At 36.7% G+C, this 18,217-nt stretch overlaps 1 protein-coding gene across 1 annotated transcript in view; it reads left to right on the top strand.

Moving 5' to 3' along the window:
• Nucleotides 1–1,902: 1,902 nt before the first annotated feature.
• The window catches only part of abca4a (ATP-binding cassette, sub-family A (ABC1), member 4a), a 35,770-nt gene continuing 19,455 nt past the window's right edge, over nt 1,903–18,217 (top strand). The window contains exons 1-14 of the mRNA XM_079862937.1: nt 1,903–1,966; nt 2,441–2,552; nt 2,808–2,901; nt 3,221–3,362; nt 3,447–3,586; nt 4,394–4,521; nt 8,138–8,335; nt 10,150–10,239; nt 11,555–11,795; nt 11,897–12,036; nt 13,681–13,797; nt 14,159–14,356; nt 17,167–17,372; nt 17,636–17,812. Of these exons, the coding sequence (XP_079719063.1) occupies nt 2,487–2,552; nt 2,808–2,901; nt 3,221–3,362; nt 3,447–3,586; nt 4,394–4,521; nt 8,138–8,335; nt 10,150–10,239; nt 11,555–11,795; nt 11,897–12,036; nt 13,681–13,797; nt 14,159–14,356; nt 17,167–17,372; nt 17,636–17,812 (1,937 nt within the window). The 5' untranslated portion in view covers nt 1,903–1,966; nt 2,441–2,486. The remainder of the gene's footprint in view (nt 1,967–2,440; nt 2,553–2,807; nt 2,902–3,220; nt 3,363–3,446; nt 3,587–4,393; nt 4,522–8,137; nt 8,336–10,149; nt 10,240–11,554; nt 11,796–11,896; nt 12,037–13,680; nt 13,798–14,158; nt 14,357–17,166; nt 17,373–17,635; nt 17,813–18,217) is intronic.

The raw sequence follows: 18,217 nt of genomic DNA, 5'->3' as shown, positions 1-18,217 counted from the left end.
TGACCAAGCTGTTACAGTTGAGTATCGTCACTTTATTATAATCATTAAATGCACTTACTAGACTTTGGAACCACACATTTCACGCTACTGAATTGTTGAACTACATGCAGTGTTAATTTTGTTTTTCAAGAACAGACGGATGTAATCTGACCTGTCTGAGAGATGTACACTTGTTTTTGTTAAAGTGTGCAAAGGTATTTTCTTTTTTGTCTTGTTTCTTTTTTATTACAAAAAATGCTGATATTAATTATTGTTTATAAGTCTATTAGAGAGCTTTCAGAAATGCAATTTGGCCCACATTCTATTAAGTGTACATAACATATTGTAACAGTTTGCCCAAAGTTTCCTTTTTCTTATTATTTTTAATGGTCATATCAACAACAACTTAAATGTCAGTATACCCAAAACAAGCAAGTCAAGCCAAAGCAAGTGCCTTCATTTATGAGAGTCCACTGACTGGTTGTCCAACACAAATTAGCTGGTCTAAACTACATTTTACCAGTTTTACACTAAATCAGTGGCTTTTGTAAATGGCACCCATGTATCTGATGTGATTATACTGTATAAACTGATTCTTTTAACAGCATTTTCAAGATGTCTTACCTTCCCTCAAGTGTAAAAACAGGTACATGTGAGAATACACACTTGTAACTTATTAAAACCACAGCTAATGTCATATTTGAGTTCATGTTTTTACTTGAAATTGTTCTGATGTACTTCTCAGAATGTGTTATCCTCATTATGTGTGCATAGAAATATGTTTTTGAAGCCATAAATGTAATCAAAATGAAATATGATAATTTAAGAAGAAAGAAAGGTTATGGATAATGACAATGACTATTGTAACATAAGAAATTGTTTAAAAATTATTATCACTTATTATTGGTTATTTTAACCTAATTTAATATGATGGTGGTGCATCTTGATATTAGTATTGCATCCTGATATAAATAGCTATGTTAGGCATAATAACAAATTGTTAGCTAATTTTGATTATGTACGGTATGTAACTAAGTTTTTTATTTTTTTATTTTTATCAACTGCATTTATTTGCAGGAGGGAAGTTTCCGCCATTGTGTGCACCATTGGGGCATGTTGTCACAAAAGATCGATGTTTGTTTTCTGAACTTTTTTGACGATGGAAATGTCCAATAGATTTTCTTTGTAGCCAGACAGGTATGTGTTTATACAGAAATAATTGATATATTCACTGGCGTAAAGGAGTGACAACTTGCTATTTGGATTTAAATAGGCAAATGCTTAGGAGTAAACAAAAACCATCACAACTTTTATTTCCATCAAGAGGTGTATCAATGTTTGGTCAAGATCTTGTATTGACAATGCAAGAGTCGAGCACTCTGTAAAGTCTTCTCCAGCACATCCCAAAGACTTTCAAAGAATTTAAGGTCTGGTACCAATTCATGTTTGAAAATGATTCTTCATGCTCCCTCCCAACCATTCTTTCACAATTTGATCCTGATGAATCTTAACATTGTCATCCTGGAATATGGTCATGACTCATGATGCGTCTTCCTACATGGTTGTTTAAGAAATGAAAAGCTACGCACTCCATCAATTAGGATTAGAAGAACTGTTGCCAAACATATAACATTTTATATACATAATAATCACTGCAAAAATGATCCAATCATAGGCTCTTAAGCATTTGCCTATTTAAATCAAAACAGTGACTTTTTTGGGGGGCTGGGCAGTATATATATTTACTATTAGTAAATGAAAATGAATTTCTAAGAGTTCCTATTCATCACCAATTACTGTTAGCTAGGTCACAGGTCCAACGCAGCATAGATTGGGCTCAGAGCACCGGCTCTCACACTGGTGAAAGGAGCTTAAATCAATCAGATTACAAACCTGCTTAGCGTCTGCAGCAAGCCTACAGTCAGTCGAGTGAAGACGGCCATGAGCTTCAGCAGATGTAAGCGTAAAAGAGCCTTCTTCTCCTGAGGTGAGTTCTGTCTGTTTAATTATGTTTTGCGTGTGTCCTTTAGCCATTTCCGGATGAATGGTTATTGAGTGTTGCATAAAGGAGCATGCAGGCCTGTTACGTAAGAGCACTGTGTTTGTCTCTAATATGCTGAACTGTATTTACAGCCCACACAAATCATTTCTTGTCTCATTATGTCTCATGACAGATCTTAAGATTTAGATACAGTGTATTTATTTTGTACTTTTCTGAGGGGTTGAAGAAAGGTTGGTTTTCTTTCCCGGCTGCCTTTGGGTTGCTCACTGGTGGATTGCAAGCCACTATTTTCTGTAAAACTTCTTTGGAACTAAATGCATGAAGTCATATATGGATTCTTAGAATGGGATCAGACCACTGGTGCATTTAGCTCATATTTGTTGCATTAATCAGACTTATAAACATCTTGACATGTCGGATGGAGATAAAATGTGTCTTTTCTTTGGTTGTTTTGTCCAGGTAGGTCACCTGTACGTGACCCCTATTGGGGTGAAGAGCCGCAGTCATGGGAACCAACAGCCAAGTGCGGCTGCTCCTCTGGAAAAACTGGACTATCCGAAAGAGGCAGAAGGTGATCAGCTTGTTCCTTCACTATACACATAGGAAAGCTGGAAATTACTACATTTAACTCAGCAAAAGGAAATTCCAGTCACATTATTCAATGAATATGGGTTAAGATTTGAACTAGGACCTGAACAACTTCATCTGAAAAATATATACAGCTCAAAAGTTTTGTATATTTACTGTAGGATCTGTAGGATAGATGTTCTTTGTCTGCATTTCTTCTTGAGCCTTTCTAATGAATTTTCTTGTGTTTTAACCCCAGACACGGCTCTTTATGGAGATTATGTGGCCTGTGGTGCTATTCATTGGACTGGTTTGGCTGAGAAGAGCGAACCCTCTTTACCGCCAACATGAATGTACGGATGGTTGAAGATGAAATACATTTTTAAACATTTTATTTTCATAAAAAAAAAAAAAAATGATTTAAATAAAAAAAGTAGTAGCCTATATATTTTTATGCATTTTTGTTTGTGTGTGTGTATATATATATATATATATTACAGTAAAAAAATAGATAATATTATTTTATCATATTAATAATAATGAAAAAAAATTATTCTGTATTACAGTATTTCTAGTCACATTCATAAAGCAACCGTTCTCACTGATGTTGGTTGATGTTTGTGATGCATATGTTCATTTGTTGGCATTAATGACCAGTTTGCTCCACCTCAGGTCATTTTCCAAACAAAGCCATGCCTTCCACTGGCATCCTTCCATGGATCCAAGGGATCTTCTGCAACGCCAACAACCCCTGTTTCCAGCACTCAACCCGTGGAGAGTCTCCAGGCCTGGTGTCCAACTACAACAACTCAATGTGAGTTGATATGTTTCATGTGCAAATGATGCAGATGATCTAGCCCTCCGTTGCTCTAACACACATGCACCCCTCTCTGTTCAGACTGACTCGGTTTTGGATGGACGCGCAGGAGCTGCTGTTTGAAGATACAGAGTTCCTGCAGTTGGGACGGCTATGGCGAGAACTCATGGCCATGAGCAACTTCATGGACACTCTCCGAACCAATCCTGAACTGATCGCAGGTCAGCAAACCTCACGTCACCTTGGCTTCCCAGCCATTCCTTCACTGTTTACACCACTCTCTCAGATTACATCACATGCTCAATCTGCCTTGAAGAGGTCCTTTCATGGGGAATGCTAAGAAGCTTATGCTCCTTCCATACTATTATTTTTAGAGAAAGCACTTCCATTTGTTTACCTCATGACGGGACACACAAATAGAAGTTGTCTGGGTTTGAGTCTGGCATTCCTTCGCTGAAAGCTCTAATTGGCCTGTCCTCGCTTGAAAAACAAATGTCTGTGGCCTTCAGTGGAATGTTATTGATTGTTCTCTGGTGATTGACTGAATAATTGTCCTGTGCATTATGCTGAGGGCAGGAATGAATGATCTTTTGGTTCCTGGCAGAAGAACCTGTCTTAAGCTTAGTCCTACGTGCAGCAGCTCACGTTCAAAGTGCTAATAGCTTCGTGGCCCTTGAGAAAAAAGGCTCATGACTTGTTTTTTGTGTCGTGTGAAATGGTCTCTGGCTCCTCTAGGTTCCTGGCACTAATTCACACCGGAATCTCTCTCCTCTATCACATCCTCTTTACACTTTCTTTCAAAAATAAGCATAAACAGAGCGATATATTGGCCATATTTCAGCAGGTCATGGATGCCTGGCATACCAGAGCTGTTTTCTATCTGTTCATCTCATTAGAATGATTGTCATGCTGCTGAAATCCTTCCAGCTGAGCATCTCTTAAATGTTGAAGTGCGACATTCTTTCATCCTATTGAAATTCTTCACTCTGGAATTCTGGTCTCACACATTTTGTTCACTTCGTGTGCAGGTCGAGGCGTGAAAGTGGAGGACATTTTGAAGGATGACGAAACTCTCACTTCATACCTGCTCAGAGATGTTCCTCTAACAGAATCTGTGGTGCATCAGCTGGTTCATTCACAGATCCGACCTGAACAGGTAAACTGTGTTGGACTGCTTAAATTATATGATTCAGAAATATCCAATATAAATATTGGAATAATTTGAATCATTTGTCATTTACTTTTTATATGTCCATTCCCCACCACACTGCAAAATACAGTATGCATTTTAATTAGTTTTTAATTACAGGGTTTTTTTTTTTTTTTGATTGTTTTCCAGGTAAAATTTTTAAAGAAATTTAAAAGAAGATAAGTTTACTTGAGAAGAAACAATAAAATATTCATTTATTTTTTTACTTGTTTACACTTATATTAAAGACACAATCTTAAAAAAAAGTCTTAATCTTTGCTATATTGCCCATCAAGTAAATACATTTTGTTTGAGTGATTTTAGAAATTTTGTCTGGAAACAAGACAAAAAAACTTAGAATTAAACTATTTGACTACTCTACCTTTAAGACTTATAAATATCCATTAGAATGAAATATTCCAGAGGAGTATGTAATAAGATTGCTTAGCCTCTATGCATGTAAAATGAATAAAAAAGTTAAGGTTAAACTCACATTTAGGCCATTATAATTGAAATTGGCTCTAGAAATGGACGATATATTCATACCATATATGTTTTTATTTATAAGTGCATGCTCATTTCACCTATTTTTTACATTTTGGTGACCATTGCTGTCATCTAACGCTCCCTTAAAGTTAATCTTAAAAACACTTATAGTTTAATAACAATGTTAAATGTAATCTTTTAGCAAATCTCAAAATAAAAATATCCATTTTTCATGCTGTACATTAATGTTGTGATGCCTAAATACACTTGTAGCAGTTTATTTTAGTAATAACAGTAACAGTTCATTTTAGTTTTTAGAGTTTTGTTTTTAAAGTATTTACACAAAACAGTAATAATTCATTAAGATGATAAAAATCATCCGTTTACTGCCTACAATATGAAAATAGTCATTTTAATCTGTAACTGGCAGAATATCATTGCATCTATTTACATTACAGCTAAGGGTTCAGCTTGAAGCCTCCAAAACTCAGAGAGGTCACTAACCCGAACCGTCCTTTTTTGTGATTGCCTAATTTAATCGTGAATGATACGCAGATTGATTTCGCCGCAGAGACAAAAACTCATCTGCTTTCTCTGCTGCTTTGTTGGTGGACTTGAATGTCTCTGTTTGAGACTGAGAGAATCTTGGCCGGTTCTCAAGTGCCCGTTTGTTCAGCATCAGACTGCATGTTTGGGTTTCTCAGCTCTCTGTACAGACCTTTTGTGATGTATATATTTGTCATCCCAGGGCCCTGTGAGTAATCAGACCCCCAACCTATGGCAGAACGTCTCTGGCTGAACCTCGCCCCATGTTACCATGCCCCGAGATTCTTTGTGGGTTTATTTTCCAGTGAGAACAAAGCACCGATGATGATTTGCACGAGAACCTGTCTCCTTTGATCTTGAGGGCAGCGATGTGGACAAAGAGAAGAGCAGGTCTAGAGGAAGTGATTGCATGAACACAAGAACATCAGGGTCCGAGTCACTTTCATATGGAAATGTAAGGGAGAGGAATGCAAGGCATTTTGAAGGCTTTCTCAGAGGTGCTGCCAGTCAGCCAGCAGGGGCGTACAGAAGATGATGGAATGTCCTGGTTGGATAAGTCTTTAGCTACCAATGAAATAGAGAAAGAGAGAGGAAGCTGGTTAGAGAGGATGCATGAAGCTGGAGGTTTTCCAGTTGGGTTTTTTGCACACTGGTTCTGAGCCATAGCTTGCATCTATAAGTGTGTAGCCCATTGTTGAGGCAAAGACACACAAAGTCTGAGTAGGTACTACATTTGAATGTGAATTTACTTCGTCAACGTAAAAAAAATATACAGTATGAAAATGGGTATTATGAATGAAATTTGGATGTACTACATCGGCCATTTTGTTTCTGTCATGTGACCTACCAGCGTCAGTTACGTTGTTTCACTTCCATTCATAAATCCTCTCCCACAGCCTCATGGGATTGTAATGTGTCCATCAAATGCACACTTCAGAATCTCGGCCGCAGTCATTCGGGTATTATTCGCCTACTGTTTTTCGAATATATGTATTCAGACATACTAATCTTTTGGCGTACTCTTTTTCGCATACTATATAGGGAAGAATTCGATTTCGAAGTTGTGTATAATGTCTGAATATTGTTGTTAGCTGCTTGTACATACTGTGGATACTGTACAACTCACCATTGTTTTTTCCCCTGCTTTGTTTCATGATAAAAGTTGCAGACATAAAACAAATTCAAAGTAAGAAGGGAAACAAGTATGAAGGAGATGGTTGTGCTGCTTAATATTTTTGTGGAAACTGTGATACTTTTTTTAAGGATTCTTTGATGAATAGAAAGTGCATCGACAGCATTTATTTGAAATAAATATTTTGTAGCACTATATTGTAAATGTATTTACTGATCAATTGCTCAATTTAATGCATCTTAAATAAAAACATTAATTTACTCCTGTTCCCAAACCTTTGAACAGTATAATTTTATTTTTATTCAAATTATTTATAATGTGTCACATACAGTATATCAAATATGTGATGTCTATATTTTACACACATACAGATCATTTAAAAGCATTAGGATTATGTAAACATACATGTTATACTATTATATATGTCATTCTATATAAATAGCAGTTGTATTGTCTAATGGTAGCAGGCAGCAACACCTCAGAAGTGTTTCTTGTGATTTAAGCCGATGGTTAAAGCTGTTCCAGGATGTCTAGGATGTTAATGATTTCCTCCAATTTTGTTGCCATCCTCTTTTGTGCCCCTTCCTTGAGTTGAAATGCTATTCCATGGGGAACCTGGTGGTGTTTCTTAATAGATGTTTGATGAAGGTTGAGTACAGGTTGAGTTTGGCTGACTATCTGCATGTGTGTATGTTGTTTTGACTTTTAACCTGTGCATGTTGTACACTATGAGAGGAAAATTAGCACATTAGCTAATTAGCATTTTCAAACCTAATGGTAAAACACATGGGGTCTTTTGTTGCTCATGCATTTTTATGTCTTTCAAATGTTTACCATTTTGTTTTCTGTCATCATACATTGATCAGTATACTGTGAATTGTGCTAATTTAGATAGCATTAGCTAGATAACATACCGTTGGCCTATATGAGTGATCTGTGTGTACTCAAAGCATTCATTAAAAACGTATTAAAATTATAAATAAACCAGTATTTTTTCATAGAAATTGTATGTATTCTTGTCACATATAATGCTAATGCTAATATGTCTTTATAGTGGGTGCAGATCGTTAGCATAGCAACTTTAGCTAGTAAAAATCTCAACCTAACTAAAAAAAAAAATAGTTGATGCTAAAAATTTTTGCATTGATGTCTCTTTTTCAGTGTTATGCTAAAACAACACTACTAAAACATTGCAGCAACTAAACTGATTTGTTATGTATGGTTTTGATATGTTCTATGTCAATCACAGACTGATACATGATAGATAGTCTTAGAGATCACTCTAACTATCTATTTTTATCTATTTCCAGAAACATTTTACTACTGCTGAATGTTTAAGTCCAGCTCAGACTAACATAGCATTAACTGCCCTCAATTCCTAATCTTTTCATTCTGTTTTTCACTGTCTGTCTCTCTCAGTTTGCATATGGAGTTCCTGATCTCCATCTGAAGGACATCGCCTGCAGTCAGACTCTTCTTGAGCGTTTCCTTATTTTCCCGAGCCGTTGGGGCCTGTATACTGTGCGCAATGCCATGTGCGTTCTCACACCACAGCGTCTTCAGACCATTGAGGACAAATTCTATGCTAACCTCGACTTCTTCAAACTTTTCCGCTTGGTCAGTCTACTCATACACTCAATAAAATCACTAATATCATCTGTAAATGTTGGAAATGGGTTTGGGTGTAGAGGAAGTGCTGACACAGATAGCTATGCCAACTATGAGGGAAGTCAAATCAGCTCATGTTTTGGGTGGAAGCAACAAATAATTATGGTTCAGAATGTAGTATACACCAAAAAGACCAGCTTAAAGCGGTAGTCCACCCCAAAATTTAAATTCTGTCATCATTTGCTTACCCTTGTCATTCCAAACCTGTTTTTTCTTCTGTGGAATACAAAATAAGATATTTTAAGGAATGTTTTTAACGTTCCTGACAGTTAAATTTGTTAAATTTGACATTTGTAAGTGAAACTGAACAAAGGAAGATAAATTATTGATTATAGTAACAGCAAATGTTTTTGTACTTCCTGTTTGATGATAGCTCTTAAATTTTTGTAGAGTTAGTAACCCCACACACCCTTCCTGGTTGTTCTTGGTAGTTTATGGTTTCTAAATGAGCGTGGGGAGAGGACAGCGGGGCGTTAGCCTGAGTCACCCGATCAGTGTTAGTGAAGGGAACCGACTTGGCCTATTTCACTAATTAGATTACAGTCAACACACCTCTGCTGGACTAAACGCTATGAGAGCTTTAAATAATAATACTGATAGACTGTACTAAAGACTACTTTATCCAAGCTTCCCCCTCTGAACAGATACATAAACACATTTGCTAGACACTTTTATCCAAAGCCACTCATGTGTTGTTAGCATCACGTTACACTTGAACACTGCAAGTATAATGACTCTAATTGTCAGTCATATGCAAACACTGATGGCTGGATCCATATGAACATGTTATAAGTCACTTTTAGCATTAGAGATAGATTGAGAGGCTGATAGGAAGGATGTCTCATATTTGAAGTTGCTCCTGTGACACACACACACATGGCATTTCCTGAACTTGGTCCCTCCTGGTCCATTGTAAAGTAGCTTGGATTCTGTAGAAGAAAGATTGTTTCTGGAAGTGTTACATCTCGGAAGACAGGATGTGAGCTATACACGCATTTCCCAAACCCTGCTTTGCTACTTCAGCTAAAATGATTTGGACACTGTTTAAAATGTTCATTTCATTTTATACATATATTTTATACATAAATGTAGCTGAAACCAGTGTTGTTATTGTTAATTATTACTAAAACTGAAACCATAAAAACATTTTCATTACTTAAAATAAAAATTAAATGAAAATATAATTAATTTCAGGTAGTTGCCAAGGCAGCATTTCTCTTTTTCGTTTAAGTTGAAGGACTAAATAATTATAACTAAATAAACTAAAAACTAAAACTTAATAAAAAACTATATAGACACAGATATTAAAAATAAAAATGACAAAAATACAACAAATTACTTGAAAATATATAAAATAAAAAAATTAAATCTAATAAAAAAAATTAACAAAAACTATAATAGTATGTCAATGATTCTAAAATAACTGACTGATTTTTTTTTAACATATTACTATTTATGTATTGCTTGTATTCACTTACTTTTTGTGTCACATTTGTGCCAGACTCTAATTTGCACTGCTCTTGGTAGATTGTGTTGGTCATTATGGAAATGATCCGGCTGCGTCTGTGTTCTTTAATTTGCACGTCGTCAGTACATAACTTTCCACTCTCATTTACGCTTTTTTGGTATTGCGTTCTCATCCTAATTTGCCCTGTTTAGTAAATCTGACCCATGGACTGTTAATGTAATGAATGCACTGTACATCTATTCGTCTATGCCATCTAACTTGATGATCTCATTTCCTTCTCTTCTCTCATTCCCAGCTTCCTCTAGTTCTTGATAACTACTCCAATGGACTGGACCTTCACTTCTGGGCCCGACTTCTCCCTGCCGTGTCTGAGAAGCTGAGAGCGGTGCGTAATGGACCTCAGGGCCCTACAAAAGTTCAACTGTATTTTTAGCGATCAGGAAATCACGATTTCCTCTGCGTGACTTTTTACGCAAGCATACGGATATGGAGATATCATTGGTGTGTGTGCGGAAAGCTAATTTCAGCCACTGCTCAGTCAGATTCATTATAAATAAGGTTGAGGTTCACATGTGGTTAGTTGACAGTTGAGGGCGTTTTATACCCTGCTGAAAAGGGGAAAACACAGCACGGATGTTATACGTCAATGTCTGCTGGTTAAAGTGTGTCAGTGTGCCTGAAGCTCTACAAGTCAGGGACTTCCTGTCGGAGGGGCTGATCTTTTGTCTGTCACCCGGCTAACGGATCCTGACGCCAATTACTAATTTTCCGAATTCCTTTTTCATCATGTTCTCCACGCCGCTGGGCCAGATGTACCAAGAACAACATAATGAAAAAATCCAGGAATTTACTGTCTCGATTTTTCCAAAAATATCCCTTTTTATTTGCTTGTGAGGAAACAAATGTGTTCTATAGAACTTGCTGGCTTTTGTTTGAAGGAGTTTGTATGAATCAATGGACTGCTGTTATCTGACATCCTCTAGACGCTGCTTTTTCTCTCTCTTCACCTGCCGTAGTACTGTGGACCCCAGAGGCTCAGATTATCTGTCCTGTGTCTGTAGGCTTTGATGTGTTTGAGTTTAGAGGATAATGGACTTTCCCACCCAGAGGGATTTTAGTTTGGTGCCAAAAGATTTGGTTTGCCTTCTGACTCCATGACAGATATGAAATTCTTACTCCTTACTTTGTTGAAAGATGTGCAGATTATGGTGATTTCGGCACAAACCTCATCAGAAATATTTTAGTACAATTAATTATTTATTATTGTTCTGTAAGTTGGAAGTAGTTAAATCCACAGGATCCCCAATCTGGACATTGAAGTCACACATACGGAATATGAATTATATTGCATTAAACACAAAAATGAACCAACAGAAATTAAATGAAATGTTTTAAGGTAGACAACCAGAAAGTATCCAAATACTTTTTAGCATAATTTGTAACTGTGCCAAATGTTTTTTATGAAAAGTGAGCTTGTGCTTTAAAACAGAAATATAGAATATAAAACATTTTGGTTTGGTATTTGATATTATAAGTAACGCAATGACATTCATACATTTAATGTGACTTAACTGTCTGAATACTTTTTTGGAGCCACTGTATTCTAAAAACATTGATTTTTTTTTTTTTTGCCAAATTAAAAAATGCAGATTCATTTTAATTTTGAAAAAAAAACCCCTCCTATACCCCTTTTTCAACAGCTGTTTGACAGAACTAGCTCTAAAGACCTCCTGCAAGTGGTCTCTCTATTGCTTCAGTCCCATGAGACTCCATCTTTCAGCCAACTCATGGCCGCCACCTCCAGCTTGTTCTGTGGCTACACTGAAGGGGCCTTCTCCAGGGTCACCTCCTTCAACTGGTACGAGGATAACAACTACAAAGCCTTTTTGGGAATCAACAGCACAAGGGGAGAGGGGAAGTACAACTACGATCACACGGCCAGTGAGTACTGTACTTTACACAGACTTTAGTTTAGACTGATGACGAGGAAAAGAGGAGAAGAGAATGTTCTCGTGTTTCTCATAACTCCATATCTCTTTCAGCTCCGTTCTGTAATGACCTCATGAAGGATTTGGAGTCCAATCCGGTCACAAGGATTGTGTGGAGTTCAGTCAAGCCTTTCCTGATGGGCAAAATTCTGTATGCTCCTGATTCCCCTGCTGTCAGACAGATCATTAAAAATGTAAGAGAAACAGCTCTTCTTTGACTGTACACACACCTGGAACAACAGTAGATGAGTGTATTAATGCAACAGCTAATCTTGCTCCGGGCCTGTCAGATAAATCACCACATTGCTGCAGACATGTCAGTGGGTTAAGCCAGAGGGGAAATGATGGGCTGACTGATGGGCGGGACAGACGGCTTCCCATAAAGGCTACGTGTGTTTTAGGAACACTTCAGGACATATGACCAGCTGACTGGCTTTTGCTCCCTCAGATTCTTATGTAAGCAGGACTGCAGGTTTTTTTGGCATGGGTGCTTTGTAAATGAGTTTCCTCTCTTTCCACGTATAGCATACCCTTAGCATTCCTGTACCTCAAAAAGTCAAGAATGGTATTAGCAACTGATAAAATATACCTTAAATGACATGTAAGTTGCTTCACATAGGTTCACTGTAAATAATTTGTTGGTTTAACTTAAAAAACTAAGTTACCTGGTTGCCATAACATTTTGAGTTCATTGAAATAAAAAATTGAGTTAATACAACAAAGAGATTGGTTTAATAAATAGAAACTCAAAATATTATGTTATCTGAACCACATTAATTATCTAAGTTGATTTGACAAAAGGTTAAAAGTTGTGATAACAAATCATGAAAATATTTTTTTTACAGTGTTGTTTTTATACATCTGGCATCTGAAAGTCTAATAGACTGGCAAATGCATAAAAATGACTACTTGTCCAACTTTTTTGTTTGAGCAGAGTAACTGTCTTCTGGGAAACATGTAAGGTTACACTTTATTTTGAAAGTCCACTTTAGACATACTGACCATAAGTAACTTTGCAACATGTCAACTAACTCTCAATAATTTGCAACTACATGTGAACTAACTCTTAGGTTAGGGTTGGGGTTAGTAGAATAAGTTGACATGTACTTGCAAAGTTACTTATAGTCAGTTGAATGTCGGTTGGGGGACCATCAAAATAGTGTTACTAGATATTAACCAAAAAGACTACTAATACCTAATGACTAATATGACATGTAGTCAAAACCGAAGAATGTGCAGGACCTGGAGGATCATTCTGAACTTTAGTTTGAGTTTAACTGCTCAGGACAAACAAGGGTCTCATGGACAACATCACAGAACATGAAAACAAACCATCTTGGTAATAACAACACAGTGTTAAGATTCAAGGGTATGTAAACTATTGAACTGGTTCATTTGTGTAAATGCAGCTCTTTGTGAATCTTTCCTTGGTGCCTATCAAATTGGAAATGTGGAAGCAAAAAAACAAAGAATTTGAGTGAAGAGGGAGGTAAGGTTTTGCCCCTGGAGAGAGCTCCGTTGCAGGACAGGCTTAGGTGGGGACATGCTTGCCCTGGGCAATGGGCCATGGCTTTGGTCCCATCAGATCAGCTTTAGAAAGCTTCAGTTTCTCTGTTTATGCAGTAGGGCTTTCAGTGGGACTGTGTATACTGCTCCTGGTGGGAATTCAGTCATTCTGTGGTCAAACGCTAAGCAGACGACCAGTTGCCACCACTTGAGTATTGTCCTGTCTTTGTGACTGTGCCATTGAATGCTAAACCAACTGATTATTTAATTTGTGCTTACTTACTTTTATTTGAATGCATCTAACCTTTGTAAGTTTGTGTGTGTTTTCCCAGGCAAACACTACCTTTGAGGAGTTAGAAAGACTTAGGAACATGGGTCGGGCCTGGGAGGAGGTGGGCCCACAGGTGTGGAGCTTCTTTCAGGATGGAATACAGATGAACATGCTTCGGGTATAAGCTCTGTTTCTTAAACATTCTTTGAAAACATTCTTAGACATTCTTACACCAATACATGAGAGATCCTTTCATTTTTAGCACAGTATTTCAAGTGTGAACGTGATTTCACCAATTAGAACGTTTTCCTGGATTAACATCCTTGTTGCTTTCCAATAAACCAATCAGATTTAAGAGATAGGTTTAGAGTTAATGTTAAGTTTAGGTTTACAGCAATTTGGTTAGGGGCTTCTATACCAATCTTATTCACCTATCACCTCTATAGGAATATCCTTCCAGGATGTCTTACTTGGCAAAATCATGGCAACCATATTTCATGCGAGTTTTCCGTTCCATAATATTGTGCCTTATATCTCAGGACTCCATTAGAAACCCCACAGTGATGGATTATATCAACAAAGGCCTCCAGGATACTCCGTTTACTGGCCAACACATCCTCAACTTCCTGCACAACGGTCATGAGGAGGATCGAGCCCAGGACATGCCTGACTTTGACTGGCGAAACATCTTTAACCTGACTGACCAAGTTATTCGCCTCGTAAACAGATACGGAGAGGTATCAAATACTAGCAACAAGAATACTACTCATACTACTCATACTACTCGTATGGTAAACAATGAAAAGTAAAATGTGCTGTACTGCTGAGTGGAGTTGAGTTCTGTGTCCCACAATGCACTGACCTTCCATTTTCAGTATGATGAACTAGTTTTTATTTATTTATTTATTTGAACAAAACTGGATCTAAAATGCAAAAAGGTTTTTGAAATGTTGCATACTGCATTCTATTTTGCATATACAGTATATATGTGTGTATATATATATATATATATATATATATATATATGTATATATATATATAGAGCCTACATCAAAAGTTTGGGATATTTTTTAGACATTTTAATTTAGTTGTTTTCTTATGAAAATGTTTGAACAGCATTTATTTAAAATAGAAATCTTTTGTAAAAATGTCTTTATCAGTTAAAAGTGCCTTTGCTGAAAAAAAGTTAGTTTCTTTCCAAATTTTGAATGGAATGAATAGTATGCTATGTAGTATACAACAGTCGACAGTATGGTCATTTTCCTTTTTAAAAACACAGCCTTTGAAATTCAAAATATCTTTTTTTATAACACTGTTAGTTCTTTTATTGGTGGTAAGCTAGAATTTCTAAGTTCACTCGTCATTTAGAATTTCAGTGTAGATAAAGAGACCCAGATCTTCTCAGAAGCAGGAGGGTGAAAACCAAGTGGTCACTCTCAGCCGGCTCTGCCTCTGATGTCAAGCAGAACAAAGAAAACCGTTTGATTTCTCACTGAGAGTTTGCCAGTGTGGAAGAGCTCTTTAATTGTAGAGTTCAATGCTGAATGCCTTCAATACAAATCAGGGTGAGCTTAAAGCAGCCTGTGCCAGGGAGAGCAAGACCTCTGCTATCTAAACCATGTGTCTTTTAGTTTTTGTCTGGCTTAGCTAGCAACACTTGAGGAGTGACAGACAAACCCAACGAATGAGTCCGATTCGATACAGCTGTCAATCTACTCGACCTACACAAAGAGAAAGCGCAGGCCAGTTTACTGCAGTGCATACCGGCCACATGGAGAACAATGTCTCCAAGATCTCTAATAGACTCCCACCATCTTATGCCAAGCTGAAAACAAATCAGCAAACAATTCAATTAAACTGAAGACACATTGAATGAGTCTTTTTGGATACTTTTTGAATTCTGATACAGATCTAATACAGTGGAACGACTTGATCTGATTCAGTTTGACAGTCCGGCATTCAATGGCATTACATTAATTTAAAAATGTCTTTAATTTGACATTAAAATTTGAAATTTTACATTATTTACATAATTTCTTTTTAATATATTGATTTTCGTATTTTCTATTACGGCATCTGAAATACTATTTACTATTTTATATATAGAAAATAGTAAGTAGTATGTATATATATATATATATATATATATATATATATATATATATATATATATATATATATATATATATTTATACTCATACACATAGTGAGTATACACCCCTTACATTTCAGCAACCATTTTAGTATATCTTCTCAAGGGACAGTGAAACTTGGGTATATTTTAGAGTAGTCAACGTGCTGCTTGTTTAGCAGTATATATTTACTGCCCTCTGAAAATAACTCAACATACAGCCATTATTGTCAAAATAGCTGGCAACAAAAGTGAGTACACCCTGAGTGAACATGTCAAAACTGTGTCCAAAGTGTCGATATTTTGTGTGAGCACCACTATTATCTAGCACTGCCGTAATCCTCTGAGTCCTGAGTTCACCAGAGCTGCACAGGTTGTTGCTGGGATCCACATAATAACATCACGTAGCTGCTGGCTGTTAGACACGTGACGCTTCTCCATCTTCTGCTTGAGGATTCCCCACAGGTGCTCAATAGGGTTCAGGTCTGGAGACATACTTCACCTTCACCTTCAGCATCCTTCAAGGCAGTTGTCATCTTGGCGGTGTGTTTGTGGTCGTTATCATGCCGTTCAGCCCAGTTTCTGAAGGGAGGGCATCATGTTCTGCTTCAGAATGTCACAGTATGTGTTGGAATCCATGTTTCCTCAGTGAAGCGCAGTTCCCCAGTACCAGCAGCACTCATGCAGCCCCAGACCATGATGCTACCACCACCTTGCTTAACTGTAGGCAAGACATAATTTTCTTGGTACTCCTTACCAGGGCATCGCCGCACATGCTGGACACCATCTGAGCCATACAAGTTTATCTTAGTCTCATCAGACCACAGGACATGCTTCCAGTAATTCATGCTCTTGGACAGGTTGTCTTCAGCAAACTGTTTGGGTGCTTTCTTATGAGCCAACTTCAGAAGAGACTTCCTTCTTGGACGACGGCCCTGCAAACTGACTTGTTGCGTCTGAGCATATATATATATATATATATATATATATATATATATATATATATATATATATATATATATATATATATATGTATGTATATATGCTACTTACTTTTTTCTTTATTTAGGTTCTTTATAAGGATCATGTGAAGACTGTGTCTGTAATGGCTGATGAAAATTCAGCTTTGCATCACAGAAATAAATGATATTTTAAAGTATATTAAAATAGAAAACCATTATTTTAAATTGTAATAATATTTCACAATATTTCACAATAATATTTCACAATATGTATTTTTGATCAAATAAATGCAAGCTTGATGAGCATAAGAGACTTCTTTTAAAAACATTAAAAATGTTTTCAAACTTTTGACCGGTACCATATATTACACGTTTCAGCATACGTATACCTATGATATGATAAAGTAGAAATGAGGTGAAATGATATACTTAGATACTCCCCATCTATTTACAGTGTCTTGTCCTGGACAAGTTCTCTGGCATTTCTGATGAGGACCAGCTGACCCATCGAGCGCTGGACCTTCTAGGGGAGAGCAAGTTCTGGGCAGGGCTGGTATTTGTTGACATGTACTCCTGGACCACCAAGATGCCCCCTCATGTCAAATTCAAAATCCGTATGGACATTGATGTCGTAGAGCGCACCAACAAGATCAAAGACAGGTCTGTCTGTACACTCTCAGAAAAAAAACATGCAAATACTGTACCTTTAAGGGTACAACAGCTTGTCACTGGGGTAGCACCCTTAAAAGGACAACTTTGTACCTTATTTACCCAGTAAAAGTTGAAATTAGTACCTTAAAGGGTACATATTACTACTAAAATGCAGATTTTAGGGGTAGATAAAGTACAAAGTTGTCCTTTTAAGAGTACTGCCCCAGTCATTCCCCAAATCTTGATTTTCTTTGCATTTATTCTATGATCAGATACTGGGATCCAGGGCCAAGGGCTGATCCAATGGATGATCTGCGTTATATATGGGGAGGATTTGCATACTTGCAGGACATGATAGAACATGGGATAATAAAGAGCCACACTGGGAAGGAATGGCCGTTAGGAGTCTACCTGCAGCAGATGCCCTATCCCTGCTATGTGGATGACCTGTGAGTATCACACTCAGTATTTTTAACATTTATGCATGATATTTCTAGACTTATTTCTATCTGCTAATATTACAGATGTAATTGATCATTATTTTATTTTGTTTATTGGATATTTAATTGTGCATGCTCATTTTCACATTTAGATTACCTTTGCGTCATGTAACACTCGCTTTAAAAACATTAATCCATAAAGCCTATTGTATCATAAAAATCCCCTTCAGGTCGTGGTATACGTGTATTTTTGCTGTGAATTTTTTACTGATTTTTTAAAATTTATATTGTTATAAGAAGTTACTGGACTGAAGGTTTACTTGGTTATCCATACATAATTATTTAGAAAAATCATGTTAAAGTATCAAATATGATACAACATTTATCTGTACATCTCTCAATCATTATTGTATT

This window comes from Squalius cephalus (assembly GCF_949319135.1).
Source record: "Squalius cephalus genome assembly, chromosome: 25".
Classification (NCBI taxonomy): Eukaryota; Metazoa; Chordata; class Actinopteri; order Cypriniformes; family Leuciscidae; genus Squalius; species Squalius cephalus.
This window is presented reverse-complemented; position numbering and strand designations above follow the sequence as displayed.